General features: G+C 44.9%; 2 protein-coding genes across 3 annotated transcripts; both read left to right on the plus strand.

Annotated features, from left to right (window-relative positions):
- The first annotated feature begins 949 nt into the window (after positions 1–949).
- lpar4 (lysophosphatidic acid receptor 4) lies at positions 950–6,561 on the plus strand. Its single transcript, XM_053428867.1, has 3 exons — positions 950–1,192; positions 4,625–5,410; positions 5,521–6,561. The coding sequence occupies exons 2-3, from the start codon at positions 4,835–4,837 to the stop codon at positions 6,007–6,009; spliced, it is 1,065 nt and encodes a 354-aa protein (XP_053284842.1). The 5' UTR covers positions 950–1,192; positions 4,625–4,834; the 3' UTR covers positions 6,010–6,561.
- A 2,931-nt stretch (positions 6,562–9,492) lies between these two features.
- p2ry10 (P2Y receptor family member 10) lies at positions 9,493–19,139 on the plus strand. 2 transcript variants are annotated; one of them, XM_053428196.1, is made up of 4 exons: positions 9,493–10,572; positions 12,291–12,494; positions 12,568–12,748; positions 17,855–19,139. In XM_053428196.1, the coding sequence occupies exons 2-4, from the start codon at positions 12,310–12,312 to the stop codon at positions 18,788–18,790; spliced, it is 1,302 nt and encodes a 433-aa protein (XP_053284171.1). In that variant the 5' UTR covers positions 9,493–10,572; positions 12,291–12,309; the 3' UTR covers positions 18,791–19,139. The 2 variants fall into 2 exon arrangements, with proteins under 2 accessions (XP_053284171.1, XP_053284170.1); XM_053428195.1 differs by having other exon boundaries at positions 9,496–10,625.
- The last annotated feature ends 122 nt before the right edge of the window (positions 19,140–19,261 follow it).

The following is a 19,261-nucleotide window of genomic DNA, read 5'->3' on the forward strand; positions in this document are numbered from 1 at the left end:
ATCCTCTGTCCTTAACCCTCAGCAAGACCCTTTGGCTTCAACAAAAGTGAAGCCAAAGGGTCTTGATTATCATCTGGCAGCTGGCTACAGGTAGGTCATAAATCCAGTCTCCTCGTTGGTAGATGGGACTTGGACCAGTATAAAAAGTCAACATATTCCTCCAATACATATCTCTCAAGGAGGTTTCTGTCATTTTGGGAATAGATCTTATCAGACTGCTATGTTTAAGATCAAAATAAAAATGTTGATAAGTTTGATAAAATCATGTGAAATGTCATGATTGACAGCTGACGCTGACTTGGGATTGGTTGAGCAAGTGTATTGAAGGGACCTGGGTACCACCATTAACCGATTGCTACTGTGCAGACTCAAGCTTCAAAAGCGCAGTATGGCAGCTTTGTATCCTGGTAACCTGGCTTCTTTTCTTCATAGTAGGTGGATGTGTTTATCTTTGCATACAGTCTTTATCCTGCTCAGAAACAATGCTCGATTAAAGAAATCTGGGGGAGAGGTTGTTCTTTGCCTCAAATTAAAGGAGGTCCTTCTAAGAAAATATAAATAGGGAGGGTCTTGTTTATTGAATTAAGTGTAAAATGTAACACCCTGAAAACTCTCTGAATGTATCTGAAATGTGAATGGAAAAAGTATAAAGTATGGAAATACAATAAAAATATAATAATTGTAGCTAGTACAATGATATTTATACTTATAAGTATTTGGAAGTTGTTGTTTTTTACTCAAATGCATTATTTGTTTAGAGTGGATTCAGTGACAGCAGAGATGTCATTTATTTAATGAGTGTGAGTCCCTTCCACCTTCACCTCCTCTGTCCCTCCTTCACCACAACCCTCGGCTCACACCCCCTCCTTCCCCTCTCACCAGTTGAGCTGCTATTGTCTCGTTTCCTGTCCAGCTCTCTGCACATTTCACACGCACGCTCCTGAGTGTGGTAGCGAGCAGGCGGTGCGGTGCGGTCCCTGCGCGTTTGGCGGATTAATGGAAGGAAGAGACTCGCAGCCCCGCAGCAGGACGCGCTGCAGCTCCAGCCTCAAACTGCCCCGTTGGCTTTTGGATCCGGAGAGATGAGAAGTTCGGCTTGAAGGACACCGAGTCCTGGGACAACCGCTGCTGTGAGACTGACAAACATCAGGCTCCAGGAGGAGCTGAGCTGTCACCGTCCACTCAGCTGCGTGTAAGTTTGTCTCCGTACAGTTTTATATTGTGTTGATCTGACTAAACCACGGTGTGCAACTTTTGAGCTGCCTCGTCCCGCACGAGGGGAAACAAACATGCTGCTTGGTACCCATCGTTTCTTACTCCACAACATGTCATCGTGTGAGACCAGATGTCACCTGTTACAGCTGACACACAACTCTTTATCCATGGGATCAATTTGTCCCACTTCAATGTTTACTGTTTCTAAATAAACCAGATTTTTTGCTTTAGAGTTTTTGACTTTTACAAATTGAATAGGGACAAATAGGTAAACATTAAATTAACATGATTATGTATTTTCAATGTCCTGTGCGCAGAGTGTAGGTGCCAGTGTGTATTATAGTGTGCTGAGTGAATCAAAGCATAATCACAACATGTACGCCAAGACAACAAGGGGACGTTTGTTTTTATCATAAGAATTTAATATTTTAAGTGGTATTGTCGATTTAATGTATATCACATTAAAACCACCTTCACTGTCACACAAGACCAAGAAATGATGGTGTGGCACAAAAAGTTCCATCAACACCAACATTTTATTTTCAGTCTCATCAAATATTTTGATTTGTTCTTATCAATAGATATGATATAATTCATTCAGAAATCAAAGCTCAAAAACCCAAAAACTTGTTTGTGTATTGATTCATTATTTGGTTTGAAGGAAAAATTACCATAATGTGTTCTCAGATCTCAAGGTAACATCTAAAAATGTTTTGTTTGACCAACAATCCTTAAATATTAAAGTTTTTTTTAAATCAAAATCTGTTTATTGAAGGATTTTCAATATATATAAGTGCAATGCTGAATGAACATTACAGAGACAGGAGGTAAACATGAGTACAACAATCAACACCAATGTGTCCAGAAAGACATGAATTGGGCAATATAACTTCAGGAAAAAGAAAAAACACAAGGTAACAACAGAAAAAAAAAAAAATGCAACGTTATACAGAAAAGAAAGAGAAAATATAAAATAAAATCTTCAAATGAAAAAGAATCCCTTCCCAGTCACTGCCAATACACTACAATAATATGAGCACATTGTCACATCTAGAGGCTGCGCTGAAAATAAGCATAAGCAAAGAGTACATAGTGTTGTTAAGCTGCACCTAATGTCCAGGTTTTCACAGAGTCTTGAATGCATTAAGAAAAGGACCCCATGCCTTCTGAAATCTCCCACTTGATTGCTTAAGCGAGTATCTAACCTTCTCCAATTTAAGCGGGACATGATTTCTTCTAGCCATTGTGCGTGAGTGGGGGAGGAGGCATCCCTCCACCTGAGCAGATATTAAAGTTTTTAAAGCTGAAACCATGAAATAAAAATGACCTAATCAATTCTCAAAAATCGGACAGAGTATTTATCCATCATTTGGCGGATTATTGGTTAATTGTTCAGCTATTCAACTGATCATGAACCTCATATTCCTCCTATTTGGAGGATTTCGTGTGTGATGGTCCTTAGACCTTAGTTGTTAAACTATTACTATCTCTATAAGCTGTACTGGCTGACTGCTCGTCCTCCACCTTCGACCCTTCCCCTGTCTTCTTTCTCCCAGCATGTGAGAGAAAGGAACAGCTGGATGTGAGCTGAGCCTGAACCCGATCCGCTCAGATCAGCGGGTCCCAGAGGCCTGTTTCTGTCACTGCCGCCGCCGCCGCAGGCTGCAGGGGGAAACCCAGTGACTGTGCAGCTGTCCATGACCTGTACATGAAGCATACACACACACACACACACACACACACACACACACACACACACACATGCTCGCAGGACTGAAATCCCTCAGGAGGACTTCTAGTAATCCACAGCATGTTTAAATATGTCTGTGCAACAAGTCTGCAGTAGAGGCGCTTCTTTCTTTTTTCAAATACAAACCATATATCAGCCAAATTCAATGTTGTATAGGCTCGGCTCCCTGCAGAAACCGCATCAGCAGAATATGAATCCAGCCACTGTCGGGGGTCCTGGGCCGGAGCCACAGTACATAGAACCCTACAGTGTGTGTTTGTGCATGTGTGTGAGAGGACTGGCATATGTAAGTGTTTGCCTACTTGTGTATGCACGTGTGGAGACTTGTGCATATGTAAGTGTGCGTTGGGTGCAGGCGGGTACAGTGGAGGCATTGTAAGGCAGCTTTTTGGGGTAGGCGTGTGAAAAAGCAGTAAAGATGTCACACTGCAGCTGGCACAGGACAGCGCTGATGGACTGCTCACACTCACAGCATTGCCTTTGTTTTTAGTGTAAGACAGATAGTCACTCCCCTCCACAGACACTGGGTTTTATTACACGTGCTGCTAAAGGCCGACCACCTCACTTCTGTTTTTTCTCTTTTGCATAACACAAGTTATGGACAGTTTAGGTTGATAATTTGCATCCACAGTCAAAAATGTAAGTGGGTTTAATTCCCCATGGAGGAAGTAAAACAAGGAGCTTTTGTGAACAATATGATAATATGCTGTACAAAACGGAGTAAGTACGGGATGTTTACTGAAGACAGGTGACAAAGGGTCCAGGTCAGAGTGGTTTTCGGAGGGAGAGAGTGGCTGAGGAGCAGGCGGAGCGTGGCAGATTACAGAGAGCAGTAGATGATCCTGGCAGGACTGAGAACAGAGGTCAGAGAACAGGCGGGATGCAGAGACAAAATAATCTCCAAAAACAGGCTGCGTTGGAAAAAAACAAAGTGTAAATACTGCAAAGTTAAATGAAACATAAAGCAAAGACTGGACCAACCTAACACTAGGATGCTTGGGGATTCCATACCTCCACCAAAGCTAAATCCCTATCCTGCCGTGTGAAAGAAGGTCATTAAACAAACCCTGGCTCCAAATTTGTAATGGGCTTTTCTTTTGGTCTTGCCCCACCCCTCCACAGAATTTGATGGACGTCGTTCTGTAGTGTTTGATTCTGCTGAGAGACTCAGACTGACAAACAAACAGCAGTGCAAACAATAGCTCCTTGGCCAACATAACCAGAAGCAGTGATACTGCTGTGTTTTCATCAGGCTGATGGTGCTGCAACTTGTGTTAATCTGATGATGTTAAAAAGAAAGATTATTCAAGTTTCATAATAAATCTGGAAAATTATATTGAGAAATAGCTAAATCAATTATTTACCTGTAAAATTATTCTATGCATTTCTATCTTGTTACAAATACAACCTCCATTATTTGTAGAAAATATCCTACACAATTTGTAATTAAATGGTACAGTAATTTACAATTGTGTCACATAATGCATACAGTCTATATTCTTAAAATGAAATTTCAAATGTTATCCTTTGTTGAATGGGGTAATGTTTAAGGTTTGCACCTGATGCTTCATCCTATGGAGAACTGGAATTGTTTGTGTCTGTGTCAGTAACTTTTATTGTGAGGAAGTGACCGTCTGTTTTTTCCTCTTCTCTCCACAGGAGGATTGAGCAGCCTGGCAGCCGTGCATCCTGACTGTCTCTGTCTCCATTTGTGTGTCTGAATGTCCACGATGGCTCAGAGGGGCCTTGACTGGTGGATCCCCCGCTGACGCCTCCGATCCCCAAACATCCGCCCCAACTTGACCCATCTCCCGCGGCTTTGGAGTTCCCTTGTTCCGCGGCGCTTCCCTCCCTATTTAAGCCGTCGCCATGGCTAGCCTGGTGCTCAATGAGACCGGAATGGAGAACTGCAGGATTGACGACTCCTTTAAGTACAACTTGTACTCTGTGGTCTATAGCGTGGTCTTTGTCTTGGGCCTGATCACCAACTGTGCTGCCCTCTTTGTATTCTGCTTCCGGATGAAGATGCGCAATGAGACCACAATGTTTATGACTAACTTAGCTTTATCCGATTTAGTGTTTGTTTTCACGCTGCCGTTCAAGGTCTTCTACAATGTTAGACGCAACTGGCTGTTTGGAGATGGACTTTGTAAAATATCGGGAACGGCCTTCATCACCAACATCTACGGCAGCATGCTCTTCCTCACCTGCATCAGTGTAGACCGCTTCCTGGCAATAGTCTACCCTTTCCGCTCACGCTCTATACGCACACGCAGGAATGCGGCGCTGGTGTGTGCTGCCGTGTGGCTGACAATCGTGGGCGGAGGAATATCAGTGACCTTCTTCTCAACAATCAACAGCAAAAACAAAGCCACCAAATGCTTCGAGGGCTTCTCTCAGAGCACCTGGAAGACCTACCTGTCCAAAATCACCATCTTTATTGAGGTGAGTGAGCTGCAATGGGCTCAAAGTCACACAGTATTACATGCACACCATGTATACATACAATTTTGATAGAAAGTGAAGTTTTCTTACTCTTTTCATTATTATCCCAGATCGTGGGCTTCCTCATTCCCCTGCTGGTCAACTTGGTATGTTCCTCACTGGTACTGAGGACTCTGCGTCGCCCTGCAACTGTTGGTCACGGCTGCGACAGCAAGAGACGCGTCTTACGGATGATCGTGGTGCATCTGGGCATCTTCATCATATGCTTCGTGCCTTACAACTCTATTCTCTTCCTTTATGCCCTGGTGCGGACCCAGGCCCTGGCTAACTGCGCCATAGAGCGATTTGCTCGAACTCTTTACCCGATCACGCTGTGCCTGGCCAGCCTCAACTGCTGTCTGGACCCTGTGGTCTACTATTTCACCTCAGAGAGCTTCCAGAAAAGCTTGACCCTGGGAGGAAAAGGGTCAGGCTCTCGACCTGAGAGCATCCCTCGCAGTGACCCAGAGACCCAGGACACCACAGACACTCTCCCTGAAGACACACACACTGTAGCCAGCAATGGAAAAGAGGCAAATGTGTCTGAAAGTCAGTTCTGATTCAGCAGGGAACATGGAAGAGAAAGAAGAACATGGTGGGTTTTCAAAGACATGAGCCCTGATTTGGGGGGAAATAAGCAATCAGCTGTTTGGTCCTGGAAGTGACAAACACATAGCTCAGCAGATTAGTTAAGTCCTGAGGTAAGTCCTGAGGTATGGCCTGGGCTTTACGGATTAATCCGCCACAGGAGAACACAGGAATGTATCTGTGTTTATTATGAGAGAAAGCCACAGGGACCAGAGAACCACACAAATCACGACTATTTTGAAAGTGTAGAGACATGCAGAGACTCTAAAAGAGACTCCCATACATCACCACTCAGGCTTAACACGCACAAACACTCACAAATTCACTGGATAAGATGGAAAATTCCGTCCTCATTGTTGAAATACACTAATAAATACTTTTGTAACAAACTGAGCCCTTAGGTCTTATTGTTATAAAGCTCAAGCTTTCACGCTGTATTATATTATTTTAGACATTAATGTTATGACACTTCTAGTGTGGTGAGTCATGTTGAAGTTTGAGGCCATTAAATGTCTATTTTGAAATGCTTCTCTGGCAGTATTTATTATTTCTGTGTCGGTTGGTCCAGTCAATCTGGCCTTTGTCAGCGTGACTGTTTGAACCCATGGAGGAGTTTTTCTATCCCGGATCTTGATTTTCACCAAGAAGCCGATGTGGGCTTGTCCTCGGAGGAGAGGGCAGCACTGATCTGGTGGAGGACCACCATGGCCTGTGTGCTGTGTCACAGGCCAAATGCTTATTATGACTAAAGTAATTGTCCATTGTTTGCCTCTGAATGAGATCTCGCTGTCTTAATCTGGCCGTAGACTGCAGATCTGCTCAAAGTCGCTTACACATAGCTACGCGCACACACTCAAAAGTCCCCAATCACAGTGTTATGCTGCATGAAGCACTAATAATGAGTCAGCAGAATCAGAGGTTTGGGACTGTGTAAAGGAATCCGATGGTCGTTCGGTAAAACCCCTTTTCCAAATTTACAATCAGTAAATCAACCTTTATCATGTGGGACCTCAGCTAAATCAGTAGTTGACCATGTATTCACGACAAAACTCTCTTGGTCTGTCTTGAGAGTTCTGAAAGTTAAGAGCGAGGAGGGGCTATGCTTATTTGCTTGTTTTGTACCATCCACATCTCACCCACTGTCAGAGTACAAACAGCTCCATAGATGAGGTTTGGTTTGTAGACAGTTGTGAAATGAGAATCTATGGTGCAAATACTTAGACTGTATATTTAGATGGACAATACGTCACCACTACTTCCCATTATCCAGAAATCAAGCCAAAATATCTCAGACACAAAATCTGCCATTGTGTGCGTTTAAGTCAGTCTGTGCAGTAGTGAACGTGGGATGAAGCAGGAGTAGTGAGGTCCTGTCTATGCACATGCTCACCCAATCACGAGTCGGCCTCGACTGTCAATCATGATGCTCCACCCTGCTTTTATTCACATCACAGAACTAATTCAAATCAGATTTCAGAAAATGAACACACACATCAACGTTACATTATCTTCCTAAAAGGAAAAAATAAAAACTTTTAGATGATTGATTTGATTTATTCTTCGAATTGTTAGTTTTGTCCATGTCCCATCCACTAACATAGAAAAGGCAGGTTTTATGATCTATGCTTCACCCAACCACCAGGTGGAGATCAAGACACTTTGGCTTCACTTTTACAGAACTGTAATGATATGAATCTTTGTATGGAGTCTGATGAGGAGATAGAGGGAGCTAGATGTCGTTTTTAATAAACATGGAAGCTATTTTCTAGTTAGCATATTTGAGCGAACTTGATAGTCTGGAAAACTTTTATTTAAAATAGCTTAATTACTGAGAAAGTAGAAAGAAACTAACATAACTACTGTGAATTAGTTAGCCAGCTTGTTAGCCATTAATTCTCTAGCTGTAGTTACTTAACTGAGAAAAGTTACTTTAGGAACAAGCTTCTAGCAATACTTTCCTTACTAGGACACATGATAAAACTAAGCTGGTGTTTACAGTGACAGCTGCTTCAATATGGACCGGTCTTTATGTTTCTATACACACACTAAAGCTCCTGCTGGTGAATGAATTGACTTCTGTCTAGGCCATTATACAAAGTGTTTGTACAAGTTGTTTATCCATTCTTTCATAGAGCTGGAGATTCATGGCCATACTTGGGAATGCATAAGGTGCCTGTGGTATGTACAGGGTGTGAAAGAAAATCTAGTGATCCTAGCAACCCTATCTGGACGTGTGAGTGATGTGGCCACGTGTATCCAGCAACAGACACAGAGACAAAACTAGATGGACGCGACTGGGGTCAAGGAGGCTAGAAGTAGAGCAGGAAACAAGAGGAGTGGTAGGGAGGACATAGTGAAGAGCTCGCCATTACCCTTGAGTGGTTCGTGACAAGAATGTGACACAGAATGTTGCAGCAGAAGACACTTAAATATTTAAACTTTCAAACGTCTCATTTAGAGCATTGCGCTCCTCTGAGTGCAGAAGGAAAACAGCTGGATACTTGGGACGTGAGAGTTGGGTTGTTCTGACCTCTAGTGGCCATAAGCTGGAACAAACACCAAACTGAAGGCCACTGACATGTTTCTCTTTGTTTGACATGTTTCCTGAATGTCGGCCTGACTTGGTTTCATGTTGACCTGTGTTGAAGTGAAACCAAGAGGTAGCAGCACAGGAAGCGAGAGAGTCTCATACACATAGGTGCCTCATGGATCCCGGGAACCAACAGGATGGAAAACACAACTGAAACCATGACTTGACTGCAAAAGTGTGAATAACCTCCTCTAAAGATCAGTCGCTACTGAAATCTAGTTAAATTAAGTTTAAAGCACAACATTTAAATATCCAAACACAAACCGACCTTACGATATAAACTTGTTCAGAGGTTTCAAAAGTATTCCCATTCATTACTCAAGTAGAAGTATAGATACTAGGGTTTAAAAATACTTTTGTAGAAGTTGAAGTATCCACTCAAGCTTTTTACTTAAGTAAAAGTGTAAAAGTACTGGTTTCAAAACTACTTAAAGTATAAAAGTAAAAGTAATGTAAGGGGATTTTTTTTATGTAAATACATTATAGTACCATATGTGTACTACTAAGCATTAACATGCGTTTCATGGAGTGAAATACATGATAACTAGCTGCCAATAAGTATTGTAATAATGCAAAAAGTCAAACTTCAGTGGAATGTTATCAATAACCTTTATTGAAAGAGAACTTGAGACCTTTGTGCTAAACCTGTATGTACAACAACACTACCGATAGGCTTTGTTCAGCCGCAAAAGCAGCAGGTTCTCAAAGTTATTTGAGCCTATGCATGCTCTACCTGGCCTGAAGATGAGCCCTGCAACACTCAACAGTCTTTCACAGGCTGCTGAGGCCCTGCCCTTTGTACACACCGCCCGTCGCTACTACCGATTGGATGGTTTAGTGAGGTCCTCGAATCGGCCCCGCCGGAGTCGGTAACGGCCCTGGCGGAGCGCCGAGAAGACGATCAAACTTGACTATCTAGACGAAGTAAAAGTCGTAACAAGGTTTCCGTAGGTGAACCTGCGGAAGGATCAGGTTCGACGGACGACGGACGGACGACGTCAGGTCGACGGACCTGACAGCGAGGTGCGTCAGCGGAGGCGGTAGGATGACGGATGCGGCGAGGAAGGTGCCCCACGCAGCTCTGGCTTTGCTCTCCTCCTTCTCGGAACCCCTTTTTTTGGGGTGTTTTTGAACGATGACAAACCGGAATGAAAACAAGCCAAAATGAAATAGGAGTAACGAGGCTATTTTTAAAATGTAAGGAGTAGAAAGTACAGATATTTGCGTGAAAATGTAAGGAGTAGAAGTAAAAAGTCGTCTGAAAAATAAATACTCCAGTAAAGTATAGATACCCAAAATGTCTACTTAAGTAAGGTAACGGAGTATTTGTACTTCGTTACTTGACACCTCTGAACTTGTTGATCAACATCAGCTTTAAAAAAGGAAGTGTTCAATCTGATTGAGGAAGCAAATGGAGGCTCTTAATTTTGTCACAACTCCAAAAACTGCAGTATGCAAATTGAGCCATTTGCAAGACCATACAGTGCAGCAGGGTAGATGTAAACAAACTGCATGGTGCCCTCAGACTGTGCTATACCTTCTGAGCAGATCACCTGCTTCTGATGTAAGCGAGGGCAATATCTAACTGTCTGTGTTATAAGTACTTTAATTTGCCAGCGCCTTGATGATGTCACAGACGGCAGAAATACAGGCACATGCGGGTGCTCAGAACTTCCTCTTCCTGTCATACACAAGAAACTGAGAGACAGTCGAGAACATCTCAAACCGGACACCACCCTCCTGATGCCACATCACAGTCAAACTGCACCACTTTTTCACATGCAGACTCTGACAGCTTTTTCTTCAGGGTGCAAAGTGCGCCATCAAGATTTGCAGCTGACCCCCTTTTGCATCCGTGCATGCAGCTGGAGGAGCACAGTGTTGTCGTCAGTGTGATGTTCGCAGAGGAGCGTGAAGCATGTGGTCACTGGTGGTCGCTGACCTGGTAGGACTGACCTCTCCTCTCTATCCATGATCACTCAGAGACAATAATACAAGGTAATAGCACAGTCTTTGCTAAGAGATAATGTGTGTAGGCAGTAACTGCTGAGCTGTGGCTGCTGATTTGTGATCAAAGTCATGCTTCACATTTTGTTGAAGACAGGAGATGTATTAAATCCTTTTTAACTCATATATTTATATATATATCTCAATATATCTATATTTATAGATATATTAGAGTTTTATATTATAGATATTATCAAAGTCAAAGTAGGATTAAAATGTAAAGTAAGTTTTGTATAGCTTGTCTCTGTTGGGTCTTGCAGTTCAAACCATTATATGAAAAAAAAATCACACTGAAGAAAGCTTCTTACATAATAGCGTTAAGAAAGTGCAAGTTACCAATTTTACTGCGCCAAAGTCTTGCACAACTTCTTCACTGTACAGATAACAACACAGAGTCCATTGGCTGAGTGGAGCAGGCTGCTTCAACTGCCAATAGTTAAGAGTCAAAACTACAGTAAAAGCAGCAAAAAACATTGAGTGTTTCTCTGTTCCCTCTCTGGGGCAAGCGAGGAAGGGTGTGGTGTTGTCTTAATGGAAGAAGGAAGGGTGATGCTTCAGTGAGAAGCAGAGTCAATAATATTTCTTTCTCCTTTCTCGTTTCCTGTTGCAATCTTCAGACAGTCAAAGACTTCTTTGATTCTTAACACTTTCTATCAGGGTTTTCATGAACGTACTAAATCAGGGACACTCAAATGTTTTCTTGGGCCAGTAATAAGGTTCTTAGCTTAGACAAACTTATCACCAGTTTCTTACTAACTTCCTTACTTCATGAAATATACCCTGGGACATAAATTGCATTAACTAAAATCCCGGCATTGAAAATAATCCTCATGTAAAAGTGTATAATCAATAGCAGGATATACTTAAACCACCACAAGCAGTAGTACAAGTGCTCATAATGTCCCCCTTGAGTGTCTATATGTAATATAAATATATATATATAATATATACTATAGTAGCGTTTTAATTTAGTTGCTATAAAGGAGCCAAAAAATCTCATATTTTAAAAGGTAATCATATCTTTTGCATGTATATATAATAAATATAAATCAATGGGAGTACAAAGTATAATGTTAATTTCTTTATGTTTTGGGGTATCAGTTAAAGTTGTATGAAATAGAAGTACATGCAAAGCAAATCTGTACCTTAATACACAGCACTTATGTAAATATACCTATAGACTCAAAGGTCAGACCGACTCTGTGCCACCGTACTCCAACTTGACTTGTATTGTCTGTAGTTCATTATGGACAATCTTTATATTAAAAAAAAGTTTGATAATTCCTCACTTAATAAAATCCATCTGATGTGGAGATATAAATGTTTACATGGGTTTAGGTTGAGATCCTCTTTCACTCATGAATGAAAGAGGAAACACCAGCCAATGGGATTTGTCAGGACCTGAGAATCAAAGGCTATTATGAGTAATGACATATAGCTTATTTATAGCTCATCAGAAAAAGGCTTAATGCGATTGTAAAGCCACAAGTTAAAACATTTGACACATTCAAAACGGTGCCTCACTAATGATCGGTGTACTTCATAAACTATAATGTATTATCAATGCATGCCAACAATTAATTTTAATGGCAGTGTTACAGGAGTGTTAATAAGAAGATATACCAGCAGGTCAAGTTTGTTGAATTATTCTTCCAGAATCTGTGTGAGTGAGAGAATGTCTCTGAAAACGTCCGGGTCGTTGGAGGAGTCCCTGGTAAACTCTTCTTCATCATGCAACCACAACACGACCCTCTGGGAAGAGCGCATGGAGACGATGTACACCTATTTCTACCTGCTGCTCTTCATCCCAGGCCTGCTGCTCAACACCACTGCTCTCTGGGTCCTCTGCAGACATATCAGGTACACATAGCAGACTCATATAATGATAAACATATTCTGGACATGACTAACTCCTCTTTATGTTGCTCTGCAGTAAGAAGACCAAGGCAGTGATATTCATGATCAACCTGGCATTAGCTGACCTGGCCCACATCCTCTCTCTGCCCCTCAGGATCTATTATTACTTCACACACAGCTGGCCTTTTGGACGAGGCCTCTGCTTGTTCTGCTTCTACCTCAAGTACCTCAACATGTACGCTGCCATTGTGTTTCTGGTAAGCAGACAGTAGTGGTTTCAGAGACTTGTCGAAGACTAGCCGACTATCAAGGCCACAGTCCACTAATTTTTAATGGAATATGAATGTTGGGGCTTGCCAATGACACCACACGAGCATTATGGAGGCATTTTATGTTTTTTCTTTTGTTTACTACGATTGAAGAAGTGGTCGCCTGGGCTAAAACACTGATAGAATCTCATAATTATGACTTAATATCTCATTATTATTATATACTGACTGCTAATACTGACTGTTACTCTAACTGCAGCAGAGCAGGGGAGCCATGGTTGAGAGACCGTGGTCAAGCCAGCCGCCTCTCATGTTTGCATTGTCAAATCAGCCGACTGTTGTTTCTCGCGTGCTAAATAGATTGAACATTTAAGTTATAATTATGAGAGACCAAGTCATAATAATGCGATAGTATCCCATAATAATGAGAAACTAAGTCATAATAATGACATACTATCTCATTATTATTATTATTAGTAAGTCATAGTAATTAGATACTATCTCATAATAATGATATACTAAGTCATATTAATGAGATAGTATCTCATTTAAACCACTGACTCCATTTTCCTCACTTGTCAGTGAACAGTTGTAGGGGAGAGCGGGGTAATGTGGGACATAGGGTAATGTGAGACACCCCCTGTATCTAGGCAACGGAACACATTTGTGGTCATTTGACCATTATGTGTTCAAGCCCCTCCCATTCCCCCCTTGCCATGAAGGAGAAGTTGGTGGTGGTGCTGTGGAAAGTATGTTTTTTCACAAAAAAATGTTTTTTGCATGTAAAAGTAAATGTTCTTGCTCTGAACTTAATGAACTGTTGTTTCAAACAAATTGAATCAGGTAGAAAAACTTATATCATACATGTTGGTGAACCTCCAACATATAAAACCATGTGATTGATGCTAGCTGAAGATTAGCCTGAATTGCTAAGAGATGTTGTTTTTCTAAAACGGTGGCTGTGGGGCAATGGGACAAATGCTGCGGGGTAAAGTGGGACAGTGTCTCACTTTACCCCACCATGAAGCACAAGTTAAGTTTAGTCTTAAACATATTTTAGTGTTATATTGTGGCAAGACAAGGAAAGGCAGAGACGCAGGTACTGTTTACTGTGGTTTATTCAGTAGCAAGTAAGAACTGGCACATGTTCCCCATACGGGAAGTATATATAGCTACAGCCTCTAACATTACCCATCAACCCACTGGGTGAGAGGACACACCCCTGAGTGCATGCCACACAGCCCCCCCCCGAACACCCAGAGGGAAAAAAAAAATGGGACAAAAGTCAGTACCTCTCAGGGGGTTTAACGAGGCGACCATAACGGCTACGCCGACCCCCGTCCGCAAACGCAGGGGTGGAACAGGCAGAAGGGACATCATTTACAACAGGCACAGGATCAGGAGGCACAACTGGAGAAAACAACACAGGGGTCTTAGAAGGGGGGCGACCACGACGGGGAACCCGGGCCGGTAGCACCTCTTTGCCGGCCAACAGATGAGCTGGCTTAAGCCTGTCTAACGAAACGCGCTCCCTGCGCCCGCCCATGTCCAGAATGAAACTTTTAGAACCCGCCTCTAACACTCTAAACGGGCCGTCATACGGGGGCTGGAGGGGAAACCGGTGAGCATCGTGACGCACGAAAACAAACCGAGTGGTCGCGAGATCCGTTGGCACGAAAGACCGAGGAGAAAAATGAAGCATGGACACCGGTGCACAAGCGGCCTGTGACGCAGGACGCGCAACAGGAACCGGAAAGGGGGCCGAGCTCTGAGGCAGAAACTCCCCTGGGACGCGGAGCGGCTGACCGAGCACCAACTCTGCAGGCGAGGCATCCAGGTCAGCCTTAGGAGCCGAGCGCAACCCGAGCATCACCCACGGCAACCGATCCAACCAGTTCGCGTCTGAGAGCGCAGCCCGCAATGCGACCGGTGAAAACGTTCACACAAACCGTTAGCCTGGGGGTGGTAGGCAGTGGTACGGTGAACCTGTGTGCCCAAAGACTTTGCTAGCGCCGACCAGAGATCCGAAATGAACTGCGGGCCTCTGTCAGAGGTGATATCAGACGGTGCACCAAAACGTGAGACCCAAGCTGAAAGAAAAGCGCGTGCCACGTCCGCAGATGTCGTGGAAGACAGAGGAACCGCCTCTGGCCACCTAGTGGTCCGATCTACCATGGTAAGGAGATGTGTAAAACCCTGGGAAGGGGGAAGAGGCCCCACAAGGTCGATATGCACATGATCAAAACGCTTGGCCGGAATCAAAAATGGCTCGAGGGGCGCCCTAGTGTGCTGGTGAACTTTAGCGCGCTGACACGCCACACATGTGGCCGCCCACTCTTTGACCTCTTTGCGAAGGCCAGGCCACACAAACTTCGAAGACACCAACTTCACCGACGCCCGGACACCCGGATGAGAAAGAGAGTGCACCATATCAAAGACCCGACGGCGCCAAGCAACCGGCACCACCGGGCGGGGGCGGCCCGTGGAGACGTCGCAAAGGAGGGCAGGCCCACCATTTTGCACCACTGCCTCCTCCAGCTCCAGACCGGTACTCGCAGCTCTCAGTGCAACGATACCCGGGTCCCCAGGTTGATCGGCAGCCAGTGCTGAAAAATCAACCCCAAGATGCACAGGGCACACCAGCACCCGCGACAGGCAGTCTGCCACCGGGTTCGCTTTACCCGCCACATGTTGGATGTCCGTTGTGAATTCGGAGACCGCCGCTAGATGGCGCTGCTGGCGAGCAGACCATGGCTCTGTCACCTTCGCCATAGCAAACGTCAATGGTTTGTGGTCAACATAGGCTGTGAAAGGGCGGCCTTCCAGCAGGAAACGGAAATGACGCGTAGCCAGGTACAACGCTAACAGTTCCCGGTCAAACACGCTGTATTTTCGCTCACTGTCTCGCAAACCGCGGCTAAAAAATGCAAGGGGCTGCCACGCACCCGCAACACGCTGTTCAACAACTGCACCGACAGCCACATCCGAAGCATCGGTCGTGAGGGCGATGGGCGCCCGAGACGCGGGGTGCGCCAGAAGCGCCGCGTTAGCCAGGGCAGCCTTAGCCCCCTCAAAAGCCTGGATCCTCACAGGGGTCCAGTCAACCTGGTCCTTGGCTTTCTTAAGCTTCAAAGCACCATACAATGGTTGCAGGAGTTGGGCCGCACGAGGCAAGAAACGATTGTAAAAGTTTACCATGCCCAAAAACCCCTGTAGCGACCTGACTGAGACCGGACGGGGAAAATCCGCAACTGCATGCACCTTCGAGGGCAAAGGAACCGCGCCTTGCTGCCGAAGCGCTGATGGAAGAAACACAGCTGGCCGCGCTGTCTGCGGGTGGAAACTGCAGCCGTCAATGCCGGAACCTCGTCCTCCAACGTCGGCTGCAAGAACTCCACGGCCACACTCTGCACGGAGACGTTCCTCGAAGTCAGCAGGATCCGGTCCGCCTGCTCAGATAATCCACGGAAGTCGCCGGCCGCCAAACAAGAAGAGTTGGCGAGGGCTACGCCCACCTGCCGCGGGAGCTGGCGCAGAAAGATGTGCGGGAACAGGAAACCATCATCCTCGGAGCCAAGCAACGACAGCATCTCGTCCATCAGGTCCACTGCCGAACCATCGCCCAAACCGGGAAGCGACAGTAGCTTGTCCGCTCTCTCCGCGGCTGACAAGCTGTAGCGCCGGAGGAGAAGCTGCTTGAGGGCGGCGTACTTTCCGCGCAGCGGCGGGGCTCGCAGGAACTGCATCACGCGCCGGGTGGATTGCTGGTCCAAAGCCGCGACCACCAAAAAATACCTGGAGTCATCTGCCGTTACTCCTCGCAGATGGAAAAGAGCCTCGACGTGCAGAAACCACGGCGCGGGGTCGTTCTGCCAAAACTCCGGCAGTTTAACGTGCTCCGCGGAGCTGGTCGATCGCGGAAGCTGCGGCGCCATGGTCGTTGTGGAGACACGGTCCACGGGCGCCGGGGAAGAAAATACGTCTTCCCCCGATGAGGAAGGGACACTATCCTCCTCTACCTCGAACATGTCCAAAAAACGGGGTCACCAATGTGGCAAGACAAGGAAAGGCAGAGACGCAGGTACTGTTTACTGTGGTTTATTCAGTAGCAAGTAAGAACTGGCACATGTTCCCCATACGGGAAGTATATATAGCTACAGCCTCTAACATTACCCATCAACCCACTGGGTGAGAGGACTTACCCCTGAGTGCACGCCACAATATTACATTATATATGTTTTATTTTTAATGTCATAAACATTGTAGAAAAGCCATCATGCCAAGAAACTGCACACCAAGAAGACAACCTGGGGCCAAACACCCCTCGCAGAGATGGAGAGTGCAGCCGCTGAGGTCATGCAAGGAAAGAAGTCCTTAAGAAAAGCTGGAATGGATTGAAATATTGATAAGACAACCCTCTAAAGATTCATTAAGAAAAAAGAGAAAGTGAAAGTAAAATCAGTAGCCTGGGGTGCAGTAGCTGAGGCAAAGAGAATATTCACAGATGAGATGGAGGAGGAGCTTGCCAAACACTTGAAACAACTAGCTGACCAGTTCCATGGCCTTGCTCCAGTTTAGTGCCGTGAACTGGCATTTGAATACGCAGAGAAAAACAATATCCCTGTCCCTGCCAATTGGACAGAGAAGCAATGTGCCGGTAAGCTAGGGTGTGCAAGAGATCACATGATTCATAATAATCATAAATGTGCTTAATTGACCAATCCCCATGATTCTGTTACTAGTCCAATATTAGTTTTGGAATGTGTGGTTGTCAATCTAGCTGTCAGGATTTTAACTATTACAACTTTTGCTGTTATGGTAGCTTTACCCCCTTAGCTGGGGTAAAGCGAGACACTAGACCACTTTTTTTTTAAACAATCATATTTTCACTGCCCTTTGTCCTGAAGACATTCTGATCATTTCCATTGCCAGAAAACATCCTGAATTAATGGGCAATGTGTAAATTTTACTGATATATCATTTTAGCTCGCCTAGAGGGGAGCAAATGTAAAAAAATTCCCACATTACCCCGCTCTCCCCTACTGTCTGTAAAAGTGGCAGAAGATTTCATGTCATTGTTTTCTGTGTTTCCAGGTGTGTATCAGCGTGCAGCGCTGCGTCTTCCTGCTCAACCCGTTCGCTGCTCGTCAGTGGAGACGGCGCTACGACCTGTTGATCAGCGTTATAGTGTGGGTTGTGGTCAGCTTGGCCTGCTCGCCTTTCATTCTGATGCGGAGCAGCAGTAGTGTCACCAGTGCCGGCGTCAGTACACAGACAATCTATAACATGTCTGATATTTTGGATGCCACTTCTACCCAACATCCCTTAGGTTACACCAAACTGGAACCATATTGGATTGTAAGCCCCACTGGACTAGTGCCAGTCTCTCATCCCAGTTCTGTCAAAGTGGGTTGTTTTAAAGACTTGCCCATGCGGCGTCTGCCTCCTTCTCTGGCTGTAACCATGATGGCTCTAGCTGAGCTGTTTGGTTTCCTCATTCCTTTGACCTGCATCACTTACAGCTCCATCCGCATTGTCCAGTCCCTCAACCAAAGACAGACCCGGGATGAGCAAAGCTCAACCACTCCGAACTCCTCAGCACGCAGCCGACTTCAGTCAGTCACCTCCAACGGTCAGACGGATAAAGTCCACGACAGGCTGACCAACGGTGAGAAGCAACGCGCCCTGCGGATGGTGCTGGGCTGCTCTGCCCTTTTTCTGTTTTGCTTCGCCCCCTACCACATTAACTTCCTGCTCTACCTGATGGTGTCACAGGACCTGGTGACCCACTGCCGCACCAGACAGGCTGTGGGTCAGTTCCACCCGGTGTCTCTGTGCATAGCGAGCCTGAGCTGCTGCCTCAACCCCCTGCTCTATTATTTTCTGACAGCCGAGTTCAGGCACCACCTCACCCGACGCACCTCCTCCTTCTCCTCCTCGTTCCTCTCCTCACCGATTAACTCCCCAAGACAGCGCGCAGCACCTCACAGGGTGTTGAGCATGGAGAGTTACTACTCAGACAGGGAGTAGAATAAATAGAAAGGAAATAGCTTAACATGACAAACACAAACATATCCATGTTGCATTGTGTTAAACTTGATATCACAAGATGATTTCACGCTAAAGAGCATTGACCTCCATGTCCTTTGGATCAATACTTTGAACTGAAATGGTTTATATCTATGCTTCATGAGAGTGAATCTAATGTCTGCTGCCCCAGGTAGGAACTGGTGCTTGTTTTTTTTTATCATATATCCTGCCCTCAAACCCCAGTCTCAACTAAAAACAACTTTAGATAAGCTAGATTGCAACTGTCAAAGCTGTATTTGAATGCATGTGACTGATGCTAAATAAAACGCTATTTGTGCTTTCTTTCTTATCCGGTGCTGTTATGTGTTATTGTATCTGAGGATGAGGTTTCCTCTGGGTGGTAGCAAATGAAACCAGGTGCCAGCTCATTTCTGCTGTTTCTTCCTTTTTGTGATGTAAAGTGATGAAGGC

Source organism: Pleuronectes platessa, chromosome 8 (genome assembly GCF_947347685.1).
Source record: "Pleuronectes platessa chromosome 8, fPlePla1.1, whole genome shotgun sequence".
Lineage (NCBI taxonomy): Eukaryota > Metazoa > Chordata > Actinopteri > Pleuronectiformes > Pleuronectidae > Pleuronectes > Pleuronectes platessa.